This window comes from Bufo bufo, chromosome 7, assembly GCF_905171765.1.
Source record: "Bufo bufo chromosome 7, aBufBuf1.1, whole genome shotgun sequence".
Lineage (NCBI taxonomy): Eukaryota > Metazoa > Chordata > Amphibia > Anura > Bufonidae > Bufo > Bufo bufo.
In genome coordinates, this window is record NC_053395.1 from 196,457,941 (window position 1) to 196,479,420 (window position 21,480).

At 44.3% G+C, this 21,480-nt stretch overlaps 1 protein-coding gene across 1 annotated transcript in view; it reads left to right on the top strand.

Annotated features, from left to right (window-relative positions):
• KCNH7 (potassium voltage-gated channel subfamily H member 7) overlaps positions 1–21,247 on the top strand; it is a 352,340-nt gene extending 331,093 nt beyond the window's left edge. The window contains exons 13-16 of the mRNA XM_040439382.1: positions 8,468–8,728; positions 12,559–12,721; positions 17,731–17,923; positions 20,692–21,247. Of these exons, the coding sequence (XP_040295316.1) occupies positions 8,468–8,728; positions 12,559–12,721; positions 17,731–17,923; positions 20,692–20,961 (887 nt within the window). The 3' untranslated portion in view covers positions 20,962–21,247. The remainder of the gene's footprint in view (positions 1–8,467; positions 8,729–12,558; positions 12,722–17,730; positions 17,924–20,691) is intronic.
• Positions 21,248–21,480: the final 233 nt, after the last annotated feature.

Consider the following 21,480-nt stretch of genomic DNA (forward strand, 5'->3'; position numbering starts at 1 on the left):
AATAGAGTTCTATGGGCACAAATAACGGTTCCAACTTGCTCCGTTAAATAAGACAGAAAAAAAAGTCCTGTCGACAGATCAAATGTCGACAGAATGCCTCTAAAGCAGGGATGTTTAATCTGCGGCCATCCAGCTGTTGCAAAACTACAATTCCCAGCATGCCCTAATAGCCGTAGGCTGTCCAGGCATACTGGGAGTTGTAGTTTTGCAACAGCTGGAGGGTCACAGGTTGGGCATCCCTGCTCTAAAGGTTTCCTTTTTACATTCCTTCCTTAAATTCAGTTATATTCCGTTATAACAGAACAGAATACACAACGCATATGTGAACCCACCCTAAATGGTCAGCTTTAGCAGTTTTTTTTTCTCTCTGCAGCCACCACTAGAGGGAGCTTAGAGAGGTTCTGCATACAGTTGATTTTGAATTAGCCACAATTTTATCATGTGACTGTATGCCATTAGTAAGGGATTTGGAGCTAAGTATATGAAACCACGGCATTCTGAGGACCTCAAATCTATGGAAAAATTTACCAGAGGTACACATTTCACTGTACTGCGCCAACCCCCGGGAACATTTGGTAGCTAAAACAGATTCGATGTTGATGAGAAAATAAAGGCTTAAGCAAAGGAGGTTAAGAAAAGTGTAGTAAAAGCAAATCTATTACAGTCCAGTTTGGATTTTTACCACATTTCATTATCTATTACCATTGTACATACAGGACACCACTCCGATGACAGGTGAAATGTCTCCACTGTTGCTGAAAACCAGAATTTCTGCGCTTGTTACGTCGCTTCTCATAATTGTCTCCTCATTTTGACAGAGTTGCTGAGAAAAGTGTTTAATTAACAACTCGCTGGCTTCTTTTGCTGACCTTTCTCTGGCAAATATAATGACAGGTTTTAGATGGATTTCAGATGGGGGAGCCCGTAGGGTTTTAAGCCCGCCGGTAAAAGCCAAGGATGTATATTAAGATGGAATGAGAAGGAGGCACCTGCAAGTATTTCATAGCAGAACATAACTGGGGTGTCCATACTGCCCAGTGTTGGTCGGACGGTGTCAAGCTGGGGTGCCTAGAGCCCCCCAGTAAAATTCACTTTAGGGGTCCACTGCAAATGTCACCTGACCAACGTTCCCAAATTCCAACAACTGTATCAAATGCATTTTTTTTTTTAGCAGTAGCCCGCTGCCTAGCCGGTGCCTCAGACTGTTCTGTCAGTATCCTGCTGACTGGCTCTTGCCTTGCACTAGGGTCCTCCTAGCTATATGAGCCAGCAACACATGCTTAAACGGCAGCAAAATGATTGATTATGGGGGCCCCTGCGGCGTCCATGGAGAAAAAGGACACTGGTCATCCTGCGTCTTCTCCTATAAGTCATACCCACCTGATATATGTATAATACACCGGGTAGTTTGTCGGATAATGTACTCAGTTTTTCTATGGATATAGACCGGTTGACATACTGTATGCAATGTATCTAAGTGTGGGGGACTAGGGGCCCAACATGGCTTAGGGCCAGACAGGGGGGTTCATCTGCTCTCCGTGGGCCAGTCCGAGCCTCTGAGTGCATCTGTTATTACCAAGGTTAGCCAGTAGCCACATGAGTTGCTTGTGGTACCAGTTCTAAACTGGTATTTGTAGCCTGTGCGTTTGAAAAGCAATTATTTCCTAGCATTTATCTAATAGATCACTTTCCTTTTGGGTAATAATAATGTAAGTCAGACAATGGGAATTAATTCCTGTTGACCTCCAGAATACCAGGACTGTGCCTTTTAGTCTTGGCCATTTTTGAATATGTGTTTGTATTGAGGCACTTTATTATAGACATGGCGGCTTCTCATGGTGAACCAGGCCACAGTCCAGCCACATGGCACTGAAGAATTCTGAAGGGTATAGATGATGGCAGTGATTTGAATTAGGGTCATGTGAGGGCGCAACCATGCAAGAATGCTGTCATGTGAGCCTCAGAGAGAACTGGAGCAACGTTTTTTCTTTTACAAGGGTTGTCCCACAAAAAAATATTCTGCATTTTTCAAACCAGGACCTGGATCTACTTTTGTAATTTCATGTACTTTTGTACTTTGCTGCTCCTTCTGCCAGGCAAGTGATGTATGCCGCCAGCTATGCTCTTTTTTTCAACAAGGAGGATATTTTTGAGGACAGTTAGCAGCTACTTCTCAGCCCAGATTTGGAGGAGTGGTTTGCTGCTTCCTCCTGTAGGCGTGCAAGTAGCGATGATGACAATCGTGTGGGAGCAGTTGTTGCAAGGGGTCAGGGATGCGGCTATGAGACTGGTGAGTGTGAAATAAGTAGCCAGTGGCAGCCAGTCATCACACAGTGGTGGGGGCAAAATACCATATTCACTGGTGTGAGAATTTTTCATCAAGTCACCGGAGGACATCAGCGCGCCCGTATGTAGGATCTGTGGGCAGAAAGTGAAGCACGGCCAGGGTCCCAATGTTGGCACCACGCACCTGCGTCAACACATGCAGCGTCACCATAAAGTGGCCTGGGAAAAATACGGCGCTAATGTAGTGGTACAACAGTATGACGCATCTCCAGCGGCTCGCACCACTTCTTCAGCAGTCAGGGCTCCACCACCTCAGCAGAAGAGAGCTGTGTTTCCTTCCCATTGTTTACTGGTCCTGATATTTCTTCTTCTCCTCCTGCTCCTCGTCATGCGTTTCGCCATCAATAGATCACCGAGGCAGTTGCAAAAAGTATGCGTGCACTCATTCAACAGTGCAGAAGTTGAATATGCTCCCTTCCTTTTCATGTGGTTGACTCATTTCAGAGAACTGATGGCTTGTGCGGAGTCAAAGTGGAGAGTCCCAAGCATCACTACTTCTCTAAAAAAGCTGTACCAGCCCTGCATACATACATACAGCAGAAGGTAGGCCAGTCCTTGAGCCTGTCGGTGTCTGGTACAGTTCACGGCAGTGCTGACGTGTGGGGATGCAAGTATGTTCAAGGACAATATATGTCCTTTACGGCCCTATGGGTAAATGTGGTTAATGCCCAGCCACACCAGCAAGTTGGGCAGGTGATGGCAATGCCGCCTCCGCGTTCTTATGCTATGATTCCGGCACCAATGTGCTCCTTTGCGTCCTCATCCTCCACCTTGTCCTCAGCCTCCACTGTAGGCACATTTTAGAGTGCTCCTACACTATACCACCTATGCAGAACATGATGGTGTCACGCTGTTCTGCACCTGGCCAGTCTGGGCGAATGGAGTTACATCGGGAGTAACTGCTCCGTGTATTCAGCCAACAAATCAAATGCTGTCTGTCTCCTCGCCAACTGAAGATCAGAACCATGGTCACCGAGAACATTCTGTCGGTGCTGTATCAAGGAGGGCTGACCCATGCACCCTGCATGGCGCACGTCTTTAATCTGGTTGTAACACAGTTTCTGAAGTCTTCCACCCAAAAGCAAGACATCTTGAAAATGGCCAGGAAACTGTGCATGCACTTCAGCCACTCTTACTGTGAAACACATGCCCGCCTCGAGCTGCAAAGGCACAATAGTGTTCCTCAACATTGCTTCATATACAATGTTTCCACATATTGGAACTCCACTCTTCACATGTTGGACCAACTATATGAGCAGAAGAAGGCAATGAACGATTTCTTGATGATGCAGGCAGACAGGAGTACTCCCCTGTGTAACTTCAACATTAGCCAGTGGCAGCTTTTGCATGACACCTGCTGTTTGCTCAGGCCACTTTATTTGTCAGTCACCAGGACTACAGGATGGATGATGTCATTCCACTATTTCACATCCTGAAACAGATGCTGATAAATCTGGCTGGCCAGGGGACAGGAAACGTGGAGTCTACATTTAATGGCCACCTGAGCCCTGTGGGGGCTCAACTGGCAGAGGAGGAGGATGAGGAGGATGATGAGGATGAGGGGGAGGGCAGTAGTGCCCAGGAATTGTATACAGCAATAGGTGTTTTATAGCCCCAAGCACCAGGAGAGAAAAGTAGGAGCAGGAGGAGCATAAGGAGCTCGAGGGGAATGAGGAAGACCAGGCAAATGACCCTGACAGACCATGGCAGTATGCAATGGAGATGGAGGCCGGGAGTCCCTCCGTTTCCTTGTGCAAATGGCCAGATGCATACTGAGTTACTTGCATAGAGACAGCCGCATTATCACCATTCGTCAGAGGGATGACCAGAGGTGGCTCTAGACTTTGTGAGGCCTTAGACGAAACTCGAAAATGAGGCCCCCACGAACACAAGATATTCTCTATCCACAGGATAGGAGATAAGATGTCTGATTGGGGGGGTGCGCCCCGATCTGGTGCCCAGCGCCCAGAACGCCGGCTCTGCTAGGCTTCAGAGCGGCACGCCCCCTCCATTCATCTCTATGGGAGAGACAGAGATACAGCGTTTCTCCGACTCTCCCAAAAAGATACATGGAGGGGGCTTGTTGTCAACACAGTACAGGGCTTATATTCACAGTGCATATTAACACTTTGCATTAACCCTGGCTATACTGAGATGTCACAGTGCATATTAACCCTGTACTGTGATGTCACATTGCATATTAACCCTGGGCTGGCTGTACTGTATGTGACATCACTGTGCATATTAATTATATTGTTAGTCACAGTACAGGGTTAACATGCACAGTGAGTGACATGACAGTACAGGGTATACTGGAGTGGGCACTGGGCAGGGTGGCAGCAGTGACACACACCTTGGGCTTATATTCTCTGGTCGGGTACCAATGTCTGTCTGTGGGCGGCAGCCAGACACGGACTGAGGTGAGGGCCCTGCTTCCTTCTTCTTCTCCCCTGCGTGGCTGTGCAGCACTCTGGGGGGCGGGGCTGGCAACATTCAGAAGACGTGCCTGTGCGCAGGGGCGGACTGGGAACCCTCAGGGCCCCCGGGCAAAATAGATCAAGGGCCCCCTTACAGGCCCGACCCATGTTCCGCCTCCAGCCACGCCCATATACCGCCTCCACCCCGCGGACGCACCGCGATTGTTACGCCCCTGATCCCATCACTACAGAAATGCAGCGATAGATCATTGTGAAAAATGGCCAGTTACTTTTTGGACACATTCTTCACCCACTATTCTGATGCTGCCACACACCTGATGCCACAAATCTGCTGCCTCTGCTGCTATCTTCTCCTACTGCCACCATTTTGTGCTGTTACTGCCAATGCTACTGTCCCCACCTTCGATTCTTTGACTGGACCACAATGTTGACTCTGCATGCAGTTGTCACCCTCACCACTCTGTGACTGGGCCAATATGTTGACTGTTCTTTCTGTTGCAACTCTCCCCATCTGTGACTGGGCCACTGTGTCGACTCCTCTCGCTGTTGCCACCCTTCCCACTCTGTGACTGGGCCACTATGTTGACTGTTCTTTCTGTTGCCACCCTTCCCACTCTGTGACTGGGCCACTATGTTGACGCCTCTCGTTGTTACCACCCTCCCCACTCCTTGACTGGGCCACTATTTTTTCTCCTCAAAAACTGACCAAATACTTACCGTGTGATAGAGATCATTAAAGTACTTCATGCAGGACTTCTTTTCCATCTGAATAAAACTTATTTCAGAGGCAAATCTTGGGCCACTGCAACGGTTTAGTGCAGATGCAGCCGAGCTAAACTTGATGATTAGCGCTTTAAGTAAAGAATGGCAAGAAAAAGATAACTAACTTTTCAATGGATTTCAATGGCTTTTGTCACGAGATAACCAAGATAACACTGTGCCATGTGTTATCAGTGTCAAGTTTAGCTTGGCTACATCTATACATTATACCTGACGCTAACATTGACCTGTGAGTTCGCACTTCAGTTATCTGGTCAATTAATTCCAGCAGTTAGTGTATGGTGAGCCAAAATCAGAAGCGAATCCTACTCTCAGATAAGATATCATGAAAAGATATGCACCTGTTCAGTGTTTTTAACCCGTAACTGAGCCTAAGGCCTCTTTCACACAAACGTAAGGGCTCCGTGCCCGTGCTGCGGCACCGACCGTAGGGCAGCCACATGCAAATCGCAGACCCATTCATTTGAATGGGTTCTGCGATCCGTACGTTGCGCAAAAAGATAGAACAAGTTCTATCTTCTTGCGGAACGGAAACACGGAACACCACAGAAGCATTCTCAGGATAAGCGATCCCTGGGGTCGGCCCCCAAGCAACCACTTCACAAGATGGAAATTCCCCTTTCGGTTGCTCTTGCCTTTTGTGCTTTTCTGCTATTTTTTCTCTATTTATGTGACAGCAGTTTGTTGAAATGGTAACATATGGTGCTAAGCTAAAGAAAAACTTAATCTTGGGTTGATGCAAAATGCGATAAATTTAATTTTGTTAGATGATGTTAAAAATATATGGAAAAAAATAAGATCATCTTAGTCATATTTGGAACACATACTGGTATAAATCATGCAGAATAAAAGTAGAAAATGAGTAAAAATGTCAATTATGCAAATGTTCTGTGAATGCAAATGAACAACCAGCATGTGGAAGGCAGCCTCTGATACGTTGTACCTCTTTTAGTAAGGAGTGGCAGTGTGGTACCGATTCATATTAGCACACTGGCACCTGGAGGAAGAAACCTGAGAGCATTTGTTTGTAGCACAAAAAAACTTTTTTGTTTTTGTTTTGTTTTTTGCTGATTTGTGAGTTATGGCTGTTGCAGACGCCAAATTTTGAATTATTCATGTAGGATTTTTCCATTTGCTTGATGGAGCATTAATGGGTAGGAACAATGGGGGTCATTTACTATGAGATATACACCAGTTTTCTGGTGTATATCTGTCTGCGACTTTTCCCCAATCACGCCAGGTCTAAAAAAGGGTGTGTGGTTTGTTTTAGGGGCAGAAAATTTTCTAAATCTGCAAAGATTTATACCGGCGGTGGATGCACCAAAGTTATGAAGAGGCCGGCTCCTCTAAATAACTTTGGAGGATCCACTGCCAGTGCAGGGATTACTAAGACCGGCGTCTAAAACACCGGTCTAAATAAATGACCCCCTATGTGTCTGACATATTGTGGCTTTTTCATGAATGGGGAATACAATGTGCAGCATTTACAGAAGTTCCAAAGGTCAACTTGACATTAAACGTTAAATACACAGTTGCAGTCAAGTGGATTCTACCAGTTTAGACAATATACTTCGGCAAACAGGAATTTGGATTGGTTGTGTTGGCGCTGAATTGGATTGATGACTGTGTCCAGTATAATGGCACCATCATACTAACCAATGGGGGCATTTTAAAGAGCATCTGTCAGAATGATCAACCCTGTTAAACCAGTCATGCTGCCTGTTAGGGTTGATCATACTGAATTGCAAAGAATAGCAGATAAGCAGGGTCAGAAACAGGAGAGATGTATAGTGCAAAACAGAGGATGAGGGGCTAATCCAGAAACAAGCCACAGTCAGAATACCAGGAGAAATAGTAGAAGCCAAATAAGCAGACAAGAAGTTAATCCAGAAAACAAGCCAGTCAGGATGCCATGAGAATTTGTAGAAGGCAAATCAGCAAATGAGAGGTTAATCCAGAAAACAAACCACAGTCAGATTAAGAGGAGTTCAAATTTAGTAGTAATGGGTAGCACAAAGCGCAGGAGCCAGGATGCAAAAAAATCACAGGCAACTGGCAATGACTGAGTAACAGACATAAATTACCCATCTAGCTCTGGGATTGCCAGGAATCCGATTTGCTTGGCTTTCAGTCTCACTGGTAGGTGAACCAGCCAGGACTTGACTGGTTAGCGTGGCTATCCTCCCAGCACAGTACCTTGGCTGGGTAAACTACTAACACTTTATTTCATATGATAATTATTGGTGCATGTGCAGTTCAGCTCGCTGGCGCATGAGCAGGATTACAGGGCCAGTCAGGAAGAGACTGAGGATAAGGTGAGGGAGTAGTGGCTCTGGTGGATAGGCAGTGGTGAAACGGTGATCTGAGGGAAATATTTCTCTACAACGGCGCCACTGATGTCGACCACTAAGGGATCGTTTGATACAGCATCATCACCCTTAGGCCATCACTTTCACACAGTCAGTGTTTGGTCAGTGTGTGCTCAGTGATTTCCATGAGTGATTGTGAGCCAAAACCAGGTGTAGGTCAAAAACACAGAAAAGGCAAATATTTCCATTGTACCTTATCTCTGTGTCACAATCAATGATGAAAATCACTGATCATACACTGACCAAACACTGACTATGTGAAGGCTGCCTAACAAGGGAGTATGCGTGGTTTAATAGGGTTGATCATGCTGAAAGGTGCTCTTTAAGTTCCTCATTGTACTCAAGCACCTCCAAAATATTAAGAAAATGATCATACATCCCCCTCCCTTTTACAGTTCAGTCCTCCAAAAATCATGACTGTTTTGAAGTAAGTGCCATATGTGTGCGTGGTGTAGGTTTACACGTTATAGAAATCATGGGTCTTCTGCAGGCTTATTGTCATCACTGCTCATCTGTTTGCCTTTGATTTTGCAGACGTCAGTAAGGACAACAGCCAAGAGGGTTCAGACAATTCCATAGATGACCTGAGAAATTATTCCTATAACAAGACGAATGCTGAGAAACGGAGAAGTGGATCGTCTTCGTTGGCCTCTTCCATTAATGAGCAGAAGCCGTTGTTTGCAGAACTTGGTGGCCTTAGCTCTGCTTTCCCAAAAACTCCAGCACCTCAGTTTGAAGAAGCTGTGTGCCCTTCTGATAAGATCACCTTTACGAAAAGAAGCCTGTCTTACCGAGGTAAGAAATATTGACATGCATGTCTACAGCATCCTGCTTATTCAATCACTCTCATTGGTATAGGGAAGGATTCTGGTTTATTAGGTTATATTTTGGAATTGCTATTTATGCAGTTTTCTAATCTATAACTTTAGGTTCTTAATGGGCATCTGTCAGCAGATTTGTACCTATGACACTGGCTGACCTGTTACATGTGCACTTGGCAGCTGAAGGCATCTGTGTTGGTCCCATGTTCATATGTGTCCGCATCGCTGAGAAAAATGATGTTTTAATATATGCAAATGAGCCTCTAAGAGCAACGGGGGCGGTGCCATTACACCTAGAGGCTCTGCTTTCTCTGCACCTGCCACACCCCCTGCACTTTGATTGACAGAGCCAGGCATGATGGCATTTTCACTGCCTGGCCCCGTCAATCAGAGTGGAGAAGGCGCGGCAGTTGCAGAGAGAGCAGAGCCTCTAGGTGTAACGGCAACGCCCCTGTTGCACCTAGAAGCTCATTTGCATATATTAAAATATCATTTTTCTCAGCAATGCGGGCACATATGAACATGGGACCAACACAAATGCCTTCAGCTGCCAAGTGCACATGTAACAGGTCAGCCAGTGTCATAGGTACAAAACTGCTGACAGATGTCTTTTAAAGGCATAGAACACACAATAAATAACTTTTTCAAAACATTTTGTATACAGTTACTGAATGTTGCTTATTGACCCATTTCCTATGACGTTGGGCAGGTTATTGGGGAGCAAGGCAAGTTTTCTTCTTTCTTTCTCTCACTCAAAAGCTTCTTTTCCCAAACTTGTCCTGATCGACTTTTCCAACTGAAAGATTTCTTTCCACTGAATTATTTCGGATGAGGCTTTGTGTCCCTGCAGCCATAGCAACTCTTACCAAGGCAACCCACTGCAGGTTTTAGTCTGTGCTAAATTTAGAAAGTCTGCAAAAAAAAAAGTCTGCATTTTCATCAAGTCTGTGCAGGATCCAAATCTGTCTTTTTGGAATGCGCAGAATATTTTATTTATTTATTTTTATATTTTATTTAGCTTTCCTACTTAAACATTACAGACAGAAGACATGAATACAAAACCTGATAATAGCCAAATAATGTAATAAAGCTTAACACAGGCGACTTCCATTGAAACCCGATGAGGATTTATTTTTGGCTGTAGTCTCGCAGCAAATTGTATGCTCCTAGTCTAATGTTATCGATTGCTTTATATAGTGGAGGAATCCAATTACAGCAAGCCTGAGGTTGTCTTTGAGAAGCTTCTAAGCACAAAGAGAAACCAGTGTCTTCTTGGTAAAAAGGTGGCCCCCGTGACTTATTGTAATAACTGCGTCCTCAGAGAATCGGATAATAACCGAAGAAAACATAATTATTCTTATCAAGTCTAGACCTATAGGTACGAGACAATAACCGCGTCCTCCTACATCAAGCCGTGTCGGGAAAATCTGTCATACAGTAGATGTAAATTGCATGAGGCACATGATATGCCACTTAGATATCGCACAACAGTGTCACTGCCCTAATGTATCTGTGGAAAATGTTCCAGTATTCCTCTTTAGAGATATTCTACATGCACGATCAGTAATCGGTGATCTAGGACAGACAGGGGGTTAATTCTGGTATCTCTGGTGATCTAGGGAAGTGAAGGGGTTAATGTAAGTATGCCTGGTCCATCTCCATGTAGTTATCTGTCTATATCAAAACTATTTCTGGTTATCTAGTTAGAGAGTTAATCTATCTATCTAACTATCTGTCTATCTATCTATCTATCCATCCATCTGCCTATATTTTTGTCTATCTCTCATTGTATCTATCTCTATATCCATCTATATCTATCTATTATCTATCTATCTGTCTATCCATCTATATCTACCTTTATCTATATATCTATATCTATCTATTATTTATCTGTCTACTACATCTTGACAAAGGCCTCATTGAGTAGGCCGAAACGTTGCCTGGGAAATAAATTGGGTCATCACCCCCTCATGAGAATTTGGAGTGCTGCTTCGTTCTTTGGACGTATTATACAGTGGAGGAGAAGCCTGCCTTCCCTGAGGAGTTGTACCCTATTCACACAGTCTGACTGTTCTGCTGCTCTATCTGTGTTGTTGTATCTATCTATCCCCATATCTAGGTATCTATCTATCTATATCTATCTATCTATCTATCTATCTATCTATCTATCTATCTATCGCATATCTATCTATCTATTTATCTATCTATCATCTATTTTTTTATTTATCTATATATTATCTACTGTATATATCTATTATCTATCTATTATCTATCTATCTTTATCTATATATCTTTATCTATCTATCTATCTATCTATCTATCATCTATCTATCTATCTATCTTTATCTATCATCTATCTATCTATCCATCCTTTGGTTTTTATTAAATTACACGAGATTCTGTATCCTTCAGCGCGGAGGCACGTCCACATACTGCTGCTGTCTGCCCTGGGAACGTTGGAGAACTGCCACTTTAAACCCCTTTGAGAATATCTTAGAGTTTCTCCTACTTATCAAGCCAAATAAGGTCCCTGATGGCTACAATGGTGCCCTCTCCTTGCAGACCGCTGGTGCGCTGTGTGCAGATATCGCTGGGACCTGCATAGAATTCCTTGTAATCTGTACAGGTTTAGGCTTGAACAGAGAATCTAATGATCTGGTCTGTAAGAAACAGACGTGTAACCCTGCACCCGGGTAGGTTGGAATGGACAGCAGACAATCAGGCGGAGGATACCTTGCAGTATGTAATGCCGCTGGAGATACACGATGTACATGGCCGCCTGCACCAAAGCTGATCAATAACATTTTTTTCCTTAAAACTGCTCTCTATAGATTTAAGGGGACATCAAAGGTATCCGGCCTGCTGCTGCCGACACTGGCAGAGGGAATTAGGGCACAAGAACAAGCTTAGACTTACTATGATAGAAGAAGATGCCCCCCACCAGTGTTAACTGGAACAAATATCTGTTCAACTGGTTTATTTGTTTATTTGTTATGGGTTAAATTACAGCCTGACCTGACCAGTTCTCCAATATTTTAGACTAGGGTGATGCTGGACATCAGAGGAACATATGTGGGACGACACATGACCATCGGTCGGCACCAATAAACATAAGGGAAATCGTTGCCAATTTATAAAAAATTGTATAGATCCATTTCGTTGATTTGCTTATGGCTAGCTTTAAATATAGATGTAGCAGAGCTGAGTTTGTGGCTCATTTTATAGAAACCACCAATACTATTCAGAGGTGTAGCTAAAGGCTCGCGGGCCCTGGTGCAAGAGTTCAGCTTGGGCCCCCCTTCCCTTAATTCTTTGTGGCCAGTTCCAGGGGAGCACAAAGCCTTTCTGCTGCCCGAGGCAAAACTTTAAACGCCCCCCCCCCCTCCCCATGCCAAATTCTTGTTGACCAATGAAGCGTGTGGGGTCAGCTATCTAATGTGTATGCCCACCTTTACTCCACTCCCCGGGAGGAGATGAAATAGAGAAACACAAAAACACATGACAAGATTATCAGACTACAAAGGATTTGTTTGTAGTCTGTAACCATGGATACATATAGGAATCGATATACATTGTTAAGCTATTTTATTTTTATTCTAAAGATACCGGAGCAATACAGCCGTGTTTCCCCTATATACTTCTGAATATCGTCCTCTGCGAGCTGCATAATCAGTATGTCTCAATAGTACAATGTGCTCTTTCTGATGTCTATTGCAGTCGTGTGGAACTACAGACCCCAGCATGCTATATCTAGGACAAAAATTGAGGTACTGACGTCTTATTTTTTTTTTCTTTTTGTGACAGATATAGCGAGCCCGAGATGCTGGGAGAAAGAAAACGTCAGGCCACAGCAGAGCATAACCAACGCCCTGAACAACGTAGCCTGGGGGATCAGCGAAGGTGACAACGAGCTGACGTACGGAGAAGTGGAGCACAGGTTAGATCTGATGCAGGAGCAGATGAACAGGTAAGAGAAGTGGGTCTGGTGCTTGTAAAGGGGTCAAACTCTGGTTGTCCTATAAGCTCCTTTATTATTCTCTTGTATAAAACCGGAATGTGTGAATTCGGTATAGTCATACACTGATCAGCCAAAACATTGAAGGGGCTTTTCCAAGACTTTTTAACTCTGGATAGGTCATCGGTATCTGATCGATCGGGGACTGACACCCAGGACCCCCCCACCGATCAGCACTGGTACTTGCAACCTTCTCTCGGCTCACCTAGCACAGCGCCGTCTATTGTATCGCAGCTCAGCCCATTCCAGAAGATAGGTCACCAGCTAAAAACCCCCTTAAAGCTAACTGCTAATATTGGATAGGTCCCATGAGGCGTGGACTCCACAAGACCTCTGGAGGTGCCCTGTGGTATCCGGCACCAAGATAGATCCTGTAAGTTGCAAGGTGCGAACCTCCATGGACCAGACTTGTTTTTCCATCACGTCCCACAGATGCTCAGTTGGATCAAGGTTTGTGAATTTGGAGGCCAGGTCAACGCCTTGAACGTAGTTCACTTCAGGTGGAGCAGCACTGCAGTGACCTCCACTACACCGTGGACAGAGCTCCAGCACTTACCTCTGATACTGGAGCTATGGGTGGGGGTGCAGGTGTCGCCCCCGCCAACCTGATATTGATGACCTCTCCTAAAGACAGGGCATCAGTATAAAGATCCAGAAGAACCCCTGAGGTTTCCAGCCATGGTTGATCACTCTCTACACTCAGCACTGAGAAACAGAGACTTCAATTTATGCCGTAAATGACTAATATGGTGAAGAGCCGTTCCAGAAACCCCGCATGGGCTGCAGTCACGGGTTTGGCATTGCTTAGTAATACATATTCATGTTGCCTTGTCCTTCACTTCTTCTTCGCTGCCCTCCCACAATTCCATCTGCAGCAAAACCCGTAAGCACTGTTCATCCTGAGCTTGCTGATTCGTAAATATCACACCAGGAACGCTGTTATGGTCCTCACAAAAGCTGAGCAATGAAGCTGAAGGCGTAACTCTACAATTATTGTATGATGTCATAATGAATGCATGATGATGTCATAATGGTGCCTTATAAATGATGGTGTCTTGTGATTTCAGTATTAATGCCTTAGAATGTCGTATCGGTCTCTTATGATGTCATAACTTATGCATTATGATGTCATTGTGGTGTCTTATAAACTCTATACAAATGTATTATGACAGTGCACTTCTTAAAGGGGTTATCCGAAACTATAAACTGCCCCCCCATACGCCGGGCCCCTCACATGGAATATACTTACTCTGCTCCCCGTGCTGCTCCCGGTCCCCGCTACGCCGCTGCTGCTTCTCCCCGTGCACCGATAAAAACATTCAGTGTTGGGGGGAGCAGCCAATTGCGGAGGGGTGACGCTAGGGAGGCTCGTCCCCGTCCCCCTTGCCATTGGCTGCTCTCCCCCGACACCGGATGTTTTCATCCGAGCACGGGGAGAAGCTGCAGCGGCGGTGCGGGGACCGGAAGTGGCTCAGGAAGCAGGGTATATTCCGTATATTCCGTGTGAGGGGCCCGGCATATGGGGGGGGGGGGCAGTTTATAGTTTCGGATAACCCCTTTAATGCATTATGATATCCTAATCGAGTCTTATAAGGTCACAATATATTTCGATGTCATCGTTGTCATGTGATGAATGATGCATTATGATTATGATGTCATAATGGTGTCTTATTATGTAATGATGCATAAGGCCGCCAGCCAAGATGCCGATGGATCAGATCATTAAGTACCCGCAGCCGTGAGGAGGGCTCAGGCGGCCTCCTAGGCATCGGCCCACCGGGAAATTTCCCTGTAGGGACTATGGGTCCCTGAGGGAGTCTTCGTGCCCCTTTACAGGGTCAGTGCTGTGTGTCTGTTCGCTCGGTCATTTATCATTAGTGCACATGTTCGTACGGTGCGGTGCTGGAGTTGCTGCAGCATACAGTCACATTCTTGTAGCCATGTTCTGCCGAGCGGTTTCCGTCTTTGGCATTTGGTGTGATGATCTCGGGGACTTTGCCCGGTCCATGTGTCAGAAGCTAATGTTCCATGTGAATACGTGCGCTACCAGCCAGCCCGATCTGGCCACGAGCCTCGGCGCTTGCCTTGGGCCTTTAGTATGGAGATATACAGGAAAGATTAGCTCAAGTGGCGGGACTAGAAGAAAATGGGACAATGTCACCTTAGATTTTCTGCCTCGCATGCCGACTGCAGAAATAATAGAGTTTAGAAGAAATGGCCAGAACCTTCTTCTAAGAAATGGCAATACTTCTCTCACTCAGAACTGAACAGTCTCAACATGTTTCATCTGTTGAGGATAATCTCCTAATAGCCTCTGTACTGCTTTTGGCGCCTTATAACAGTTACTGTATGGTCCATTACTTGTGACTTTCCACAATTAACATTATACAGTATATATATATATATATATACAGATGTAGCAGAGCTCAGTTTGTCATTGTAGCAGAGCTGCGTTTGGCACACTTGTCTGGGATAAGTTGTGGGACGCTGTGAACAGGGCTGATATGCGGTGCAGACCATGTGGATGGCGCTGTACCTAGACTAACAACACCATTTCTCTGCTCTACTGATTGGTGGGTGTCAGATCCTCTGCTGGTGTATTCTAGGGCCGGGCGATCAACTGAAACTCCCCGAAAAGCTAAATAGATGGATATAAGAGATACATGATGTATACTGCAGATAGATAAGTATATATAAGAGCAAGGGCGTAACTAAAGGCTCATGGGCCCTGGTGTATGAGTTCAGCTTGGGCCCCTCTTCCCTCAGTGCTTTGTGGCCAGGGGCCGGGAAGCACATAGCCTTTGTGCTGCCTGAGGCAAACATTTAAAGGGCACCTCTCCATGTCAAGTTCCTGACCTAACCCCTTCCCTCCAGCCAGAGGTGTAACCTGACCTGCAGGCACTTTCTACAATACCAGTGTCTTCTTATGTGGCACCATGTTCTTCGGGCCCCCTCAGGCTCCTGGGCCCGGTAGCGACTGCTACCTCTGCACCCCCTATAGCTACGCCCCTGGATATGAGCTAGACAGACGGATAGATACAAATAGATTTGAGATAGACAGACAGACAAAATTGACATGATATACATAGATAGACTAGATAGATAGATAGACAGACAGACAGACAGACAGACAGACAGACAGATAGATAGATAGATAGATAGATAGATAGATAGATAGATAGATAGATAGACAGACAGACAGACAGACAGACAGACAGACAGATAGATAGATAGATAGATAGATAGATAGATAGATAGATAGATAATAGATAGATAGATAGATAGATAGATAGATAATAGATAGATAGATAGATAGATAGATAGATAGATAGATAGATAGATAGATAGATAGATAGATAGATAGATAGCTATTGTCTACACTCATGTTTCATATCATATGAGACTCACAAATTTGCAAAACAGCTTAAAAACCTTATTTTGCTGATATTCAGTTAATATGTAGCGCACATCAGGAAACGGTCTGATGCCAGAATTAGATAATGGCAAGAAAGGCAAAGTATTGTACAGGTCTGCCCTCTGCTGGTTATGTGAGGAACATTCAGTTGGTAAATGCTATGGTCTACTTTAGTCTTTAGGATGTGACAAAAACGTTTTGACTTTCCATTCCTTCGTGAGTGATAACTTTTTATTTTTCCATCGATGTAGCTTATTAGGGCTTCTTCTTTAGTGCAGGACAAGTTATTTGTTTTAATGGCACCATCTTGGGTTACAGATAATTTATTGAAAAACTTTTAGGGTTTGTTTTTAAGGCATTCACCGTGTGTTAACTTTTTTCTAATTAACTAATGAGATAATTTCATAGTCATTATGGACACAGAGATACTAATTATGTGTATTTTTCTTTTTTTTAATATTTTTAAAATTTTATTTGAAATTTTATTTTCATTTTAGTCCCACTCACGGACTTGAACTTACATGAGCCTGATCGCTCAAATAATATACTGCAATACCTCTATATTGCAGTGTATTATGCCAATAGTTGCAGTAAGATGGCAGACCTGGGGGACCATAGTTAGGCCATAAGCAGCCATACCAACCTATTGGCACCCTATGATCATGTTTTAGGGGGACCGGTGGTTGAAGGAGTGAAGTTGCTACGGTCCTGGTCATTAGAGGAAGGTGACAGCTGTGAAATACAGCCAGACAACTCCAAATGATGGTGCAGACAGAGCTCCCGCGCTCCAGTCATCACTATTATGTTATGTTGCAGGAACGACCTGTGTACCATGTCATAATAGGATGGTAGGGGCTTAAAGGGGTTGTGACTCTCATCCCCACCCAGGGGATAAATGTTTGATCTGGAGGTCCAACCACTGGGACCAACAGCAATTACAAGAACAGGGTCTCCAAGTGCTGCTGAACAGCTCCTTGAGAACAGAGAGGTGGTGTGCATGCGTGTCCATCACTCCATTCACTTCTATGAGACTGCTGTGAGCACTGCACTCATTCCTCTGATCCCTGGGATCATTTCCCCCTTATAATAAAGTAAGCCCCCTAGTGGTGGCTGTGGGAATAGGCTATTGCTGTGTGTCCTTCTTCTAGCTCCCTCTAGTGGTGGCAGCAGACCCAGCAGATTTGGAGCTGTATATCTGGAAAAACTAAGCCCCAACTGTAGTCATTATAAAATTAAGGGGTTCTCCTGGAATTAAGAAAATAAAATCACTGAAAATACCTAAATATTACTTTATTATAAATATATTCCCAAATACCTTTCATTAGTTATAATGGCTTGTTTTGTCTAGGGAACAATCGTCAGGGAAAATAAAATGGCCGTGGTCCTATTAGTACACACAGAACCTGTCCTTATCACACAGGAAGACAAGCTACTTCACAACACTGAGCTAAAGAGTTGCCTCATCCTCCTCTGTGATCTACTTGTCAGGGATTATTATGTTGATTTTTATTATCTGCATTCATTCACAGTTTATTTATAATTACAGGTTAGAATCACAGATGACCGCTGACATCCAAGCTATTCTACAGCTCCTGCAGAGATCGTCCTCGCTTGTTCCTCCAGCCTACAGCATGGTAACTGCCAATTCAGAATATCAGAGGCCGCCAGTCAGACAAGTGAACAGTCAGCATTCCCGTGCGTCTATCAAAACAGACCGGAGCTTTTCTCCATCATCACAGGCAAGTACATGGCCAAACAGGGGCGGACTGGCCATAGACCCTACAGGGAAATTTCCAGTTGGGTTGATGCCCAGGGGGCTACCTGATCCCTTCTCACGGCCGCTGGCCATGTACATAACAATCTGATGCTCTCAGCATTATGTACCTGGCCAGCAGGTGCCCTCCTGAATTCACCTGTATCACCGTCCTCAGTATGGTCATAGGGCAGTATTTTGTGCTGCACTGTGGTATTGAGTTTTGCTGGGTCGGTATTTTGTGCTGCACTACTTGTGCACTCTGTTTCTGTTGTCCCTGCCTTCTTGCGGCTGTGGTTGGCTCTACCTACTTGTGTTCTGTCAATTTGGACACACCTACAACACCTTAGGTTTTTCTTTTTTCTTTTTTTCCAGGGCCCCTTTAAGTTCCCTTTCCACCCCTGTGGCCAAAGCATGTAGTAAATACGTATACTCTGTCTCCAGACATATGAATGTTGTGCTTGTGCAATCAGTGAATCTGTACACGGAAAAGAACATTCCTCTTCACACTTGTGGTAGCCTTTTCCGGCGGGGGAACAGCCTGCCGGATCCGTGCTTCCGCCGTGCTGTTGGAAGTCCGCTCCGGCCCCATTCACTATAATGGGAGCGTGCAGGAGGCAAACATGCCGAGAGGCAGCCAGACAAAAACTACAGCACAGTGCGGTCTTCCGGCGGCATGGTGGACTTGCGGTAGCACGGATCCGGCAAGCTGTTCCCCCGCCGGAACAGCCTGCCAAAAAAGGCTACCGCACGTGTGAAAGTAGCCTTAGTGAAGGACATCACTTAAAGGATTTGTCCATTTAGAATAAACCTTTTTGTGGGCCGTATACTGATCTGTCAGTGAGAAATAAACCAGAGATAACAAACGCAATTATATATTTATATTTTTAAACATAATGGAAATATACAATTGGTCCATTATAGTCATTACGGGACCATATAGCAAAGCTTTGGGACCCCACTCCAACAGACCACCTACAGGACCAAATCCTGAGTATAAAAACCTTACGATTACTTTGGTCTCTGTTCTTTTGTGTGTTTCCCTAATGAACAAGGAAAATGCACACAGTGATGTCACAGCACAAGGATAATGCACACAGTGATGTCACAGCACAAGGATAATGCACACAGTGATGTCACAGCACAAGGATAATGCACACAGTGATGTCACAGCACAAGGATAATGCACACAGTGATGTCACAGCACAAGGATAATGCACACAGTGATGTCACTCACAAGGATAATGCACACAGAGGTGGCACAGCACAACAATAAGGCACACAGTGATGTTATAACTAGGATAATGCACACAGTGATGTCAAAGCCCAAATATGATAAATTCAGTCATGTCATAGGACAAGGACATGCACACAGTAATGCCACGATACAGGCATAATGCACGCAGAGATATCATAGCATTAAGATAATACATACTGTAAAAATAACATAAAGGAATAATTGACAGAAAGACGTTACAACACATAAATCATATGCACAGTGATGTCACAGTAGTAGAAAATGCACAAAGTGACATCACAGCATAGAGGTAATTCACTTAGTGATGTAGTGCACAGATTATCGCCTCATACTGCTCAGGATATATACAGTTGTTTTGGTCAATGAGTGTGGAACCACTGTGCCAACCAAATGGTTTGATTTTGGGCTTGCTCTGAGGGCGCTATCTTGGTGGCCCCCTGGTTTTCACCCTTTAACCCCTACACAGGGATCTTCCCTTCGCTGCAGGAGAGCCACAAGGCTGCTACTTCTTGAAATAGTTCCGGTGTGGTTAGCTGCTGACCCATGGGGATCAGAGACACCGGTGTGTGGAGGAAATACACATATTCAATAAAAGGGCAAAATCAGGGCGGGAAGAGTTCAGGAGAATCCATTAAACAATCCAAAGGTCAGGGCAGCCGCCTCAGGATCAGTTCGGTGAACAGGAACAGATCAGGTCAGGCAGCAGAGAGTCAGGATCCAGGAAACAGTTAGAAGTCGGACAGACAAATGGATTTTAGCTCTTATGCAGGGCTTAGCAAACAAGTGAAACCAAAAGGAATATATTGCTCTGGCCAGGGATGGAACAAACGTCGCAGCTATAATATAGGTAAGTCGATGAGCTCCTTAGTCAAACAGCTGAACACAGAGCAAAAAGGGAATTAACCCTTGCAGTGCTGCAGGGTGAGGTTCAATAAATAGGCAGGCTGCAACTTAAAGCAATGGACACAGGAGTCTGGCGGCCAGTCCTGGGCAGAAGCTAGGTGAGCGCCTGTGCCCACCGCGGATAGCAGGATGGTAGTGGTCATGGAGCGTCGCCATGACAACAGTGAACTTTGCATTCTGTGTCACAAGTTGTTCCTGGAAATATAGCAGAAGTGAAAGTTTAGTTTCATGTAATATTAGGAATAATCTTCTGCTTGTAATTGGTTCCATCATCAGTGAATATAAAGAATAAGCAAATGACACGAGATACCATTTTACAACAGAATGAACTGTTCTGTCGTGTGACCCAGAATATGGTTTTGAAAACTACAGAAAAGAGCTGCAGTAGACCAGAACGTAATATCCACATTTATTACTGCATAAATGACTATGAAATCCATGCTAAGGACTAAAGAACATTAAAAAATATGGGCTACAAGATGAGGACCACCCAGGAATTTTGCCGACACACGTTTCAATAAGCTTTTATCTAGGAGTAGCAAAGTTTCATTTTGCAACATTGTATTTATTTTTTTATTTATTTATTTTTACAGAGCCCTGAATTAGTGGACTTTGAAAATCCCGCCCCAAAATCCAAAGAATCCATTTCTAACACGATTCACCTAAATGCAGCCTCGGAGGACAACCTGACGTTGATCCTGGATCAAGAGCGCCAATCTCCTCCACTAGAGTTACAGCCGAGGCAATGCACAACATATCTTAACCCAATGAGACACACATCTCTACCAGATTCTTCCATGCACCACAAAGGGAACATGTCCCTGCACAGGCATGAGTCTGACCCTGGTCTTCCTGGAAAATAATCCAAAAGAGTTCATTTTCTAAGTACCTTCAAATTTATTGTAAGTGCTTTTAATGGCTGTTTTCCTCTTTGTACGTAAAATCTTCTTTACTTTGACTCAGGGGCAAAAAAAAAAAATGGATATCTAATATGCAAAAGTACTGTATATTTTGATACATTTGAAGCTTACTAAAGGTATGTTTGAGATGTCATGATGTGATATCATGGAAAGACTGTACGCTTAAAACATAAAACTGCCAGCATCACGAGGCACCTTATATTTTTTTATTTTTTAACACTTGCATGTTATGAAGTCGACTTTTTTTTCTTTTTTTTTTATCGCATGAAGAATGATATTAAATTATTTCTGAGAGACATAATATTAATATAAAAACGTGAATACTTTCCACTATTTAATGCTTCCAGAGAGTATAATCTATAAGTCTAAGGTTACCTGCTGTGTAAGAGAAATTACGCATTTCCATGCAGATTTCTGTGCTTTGCCGCAACAGATCCGCACCAAAAACGTCATGTGTTGCCT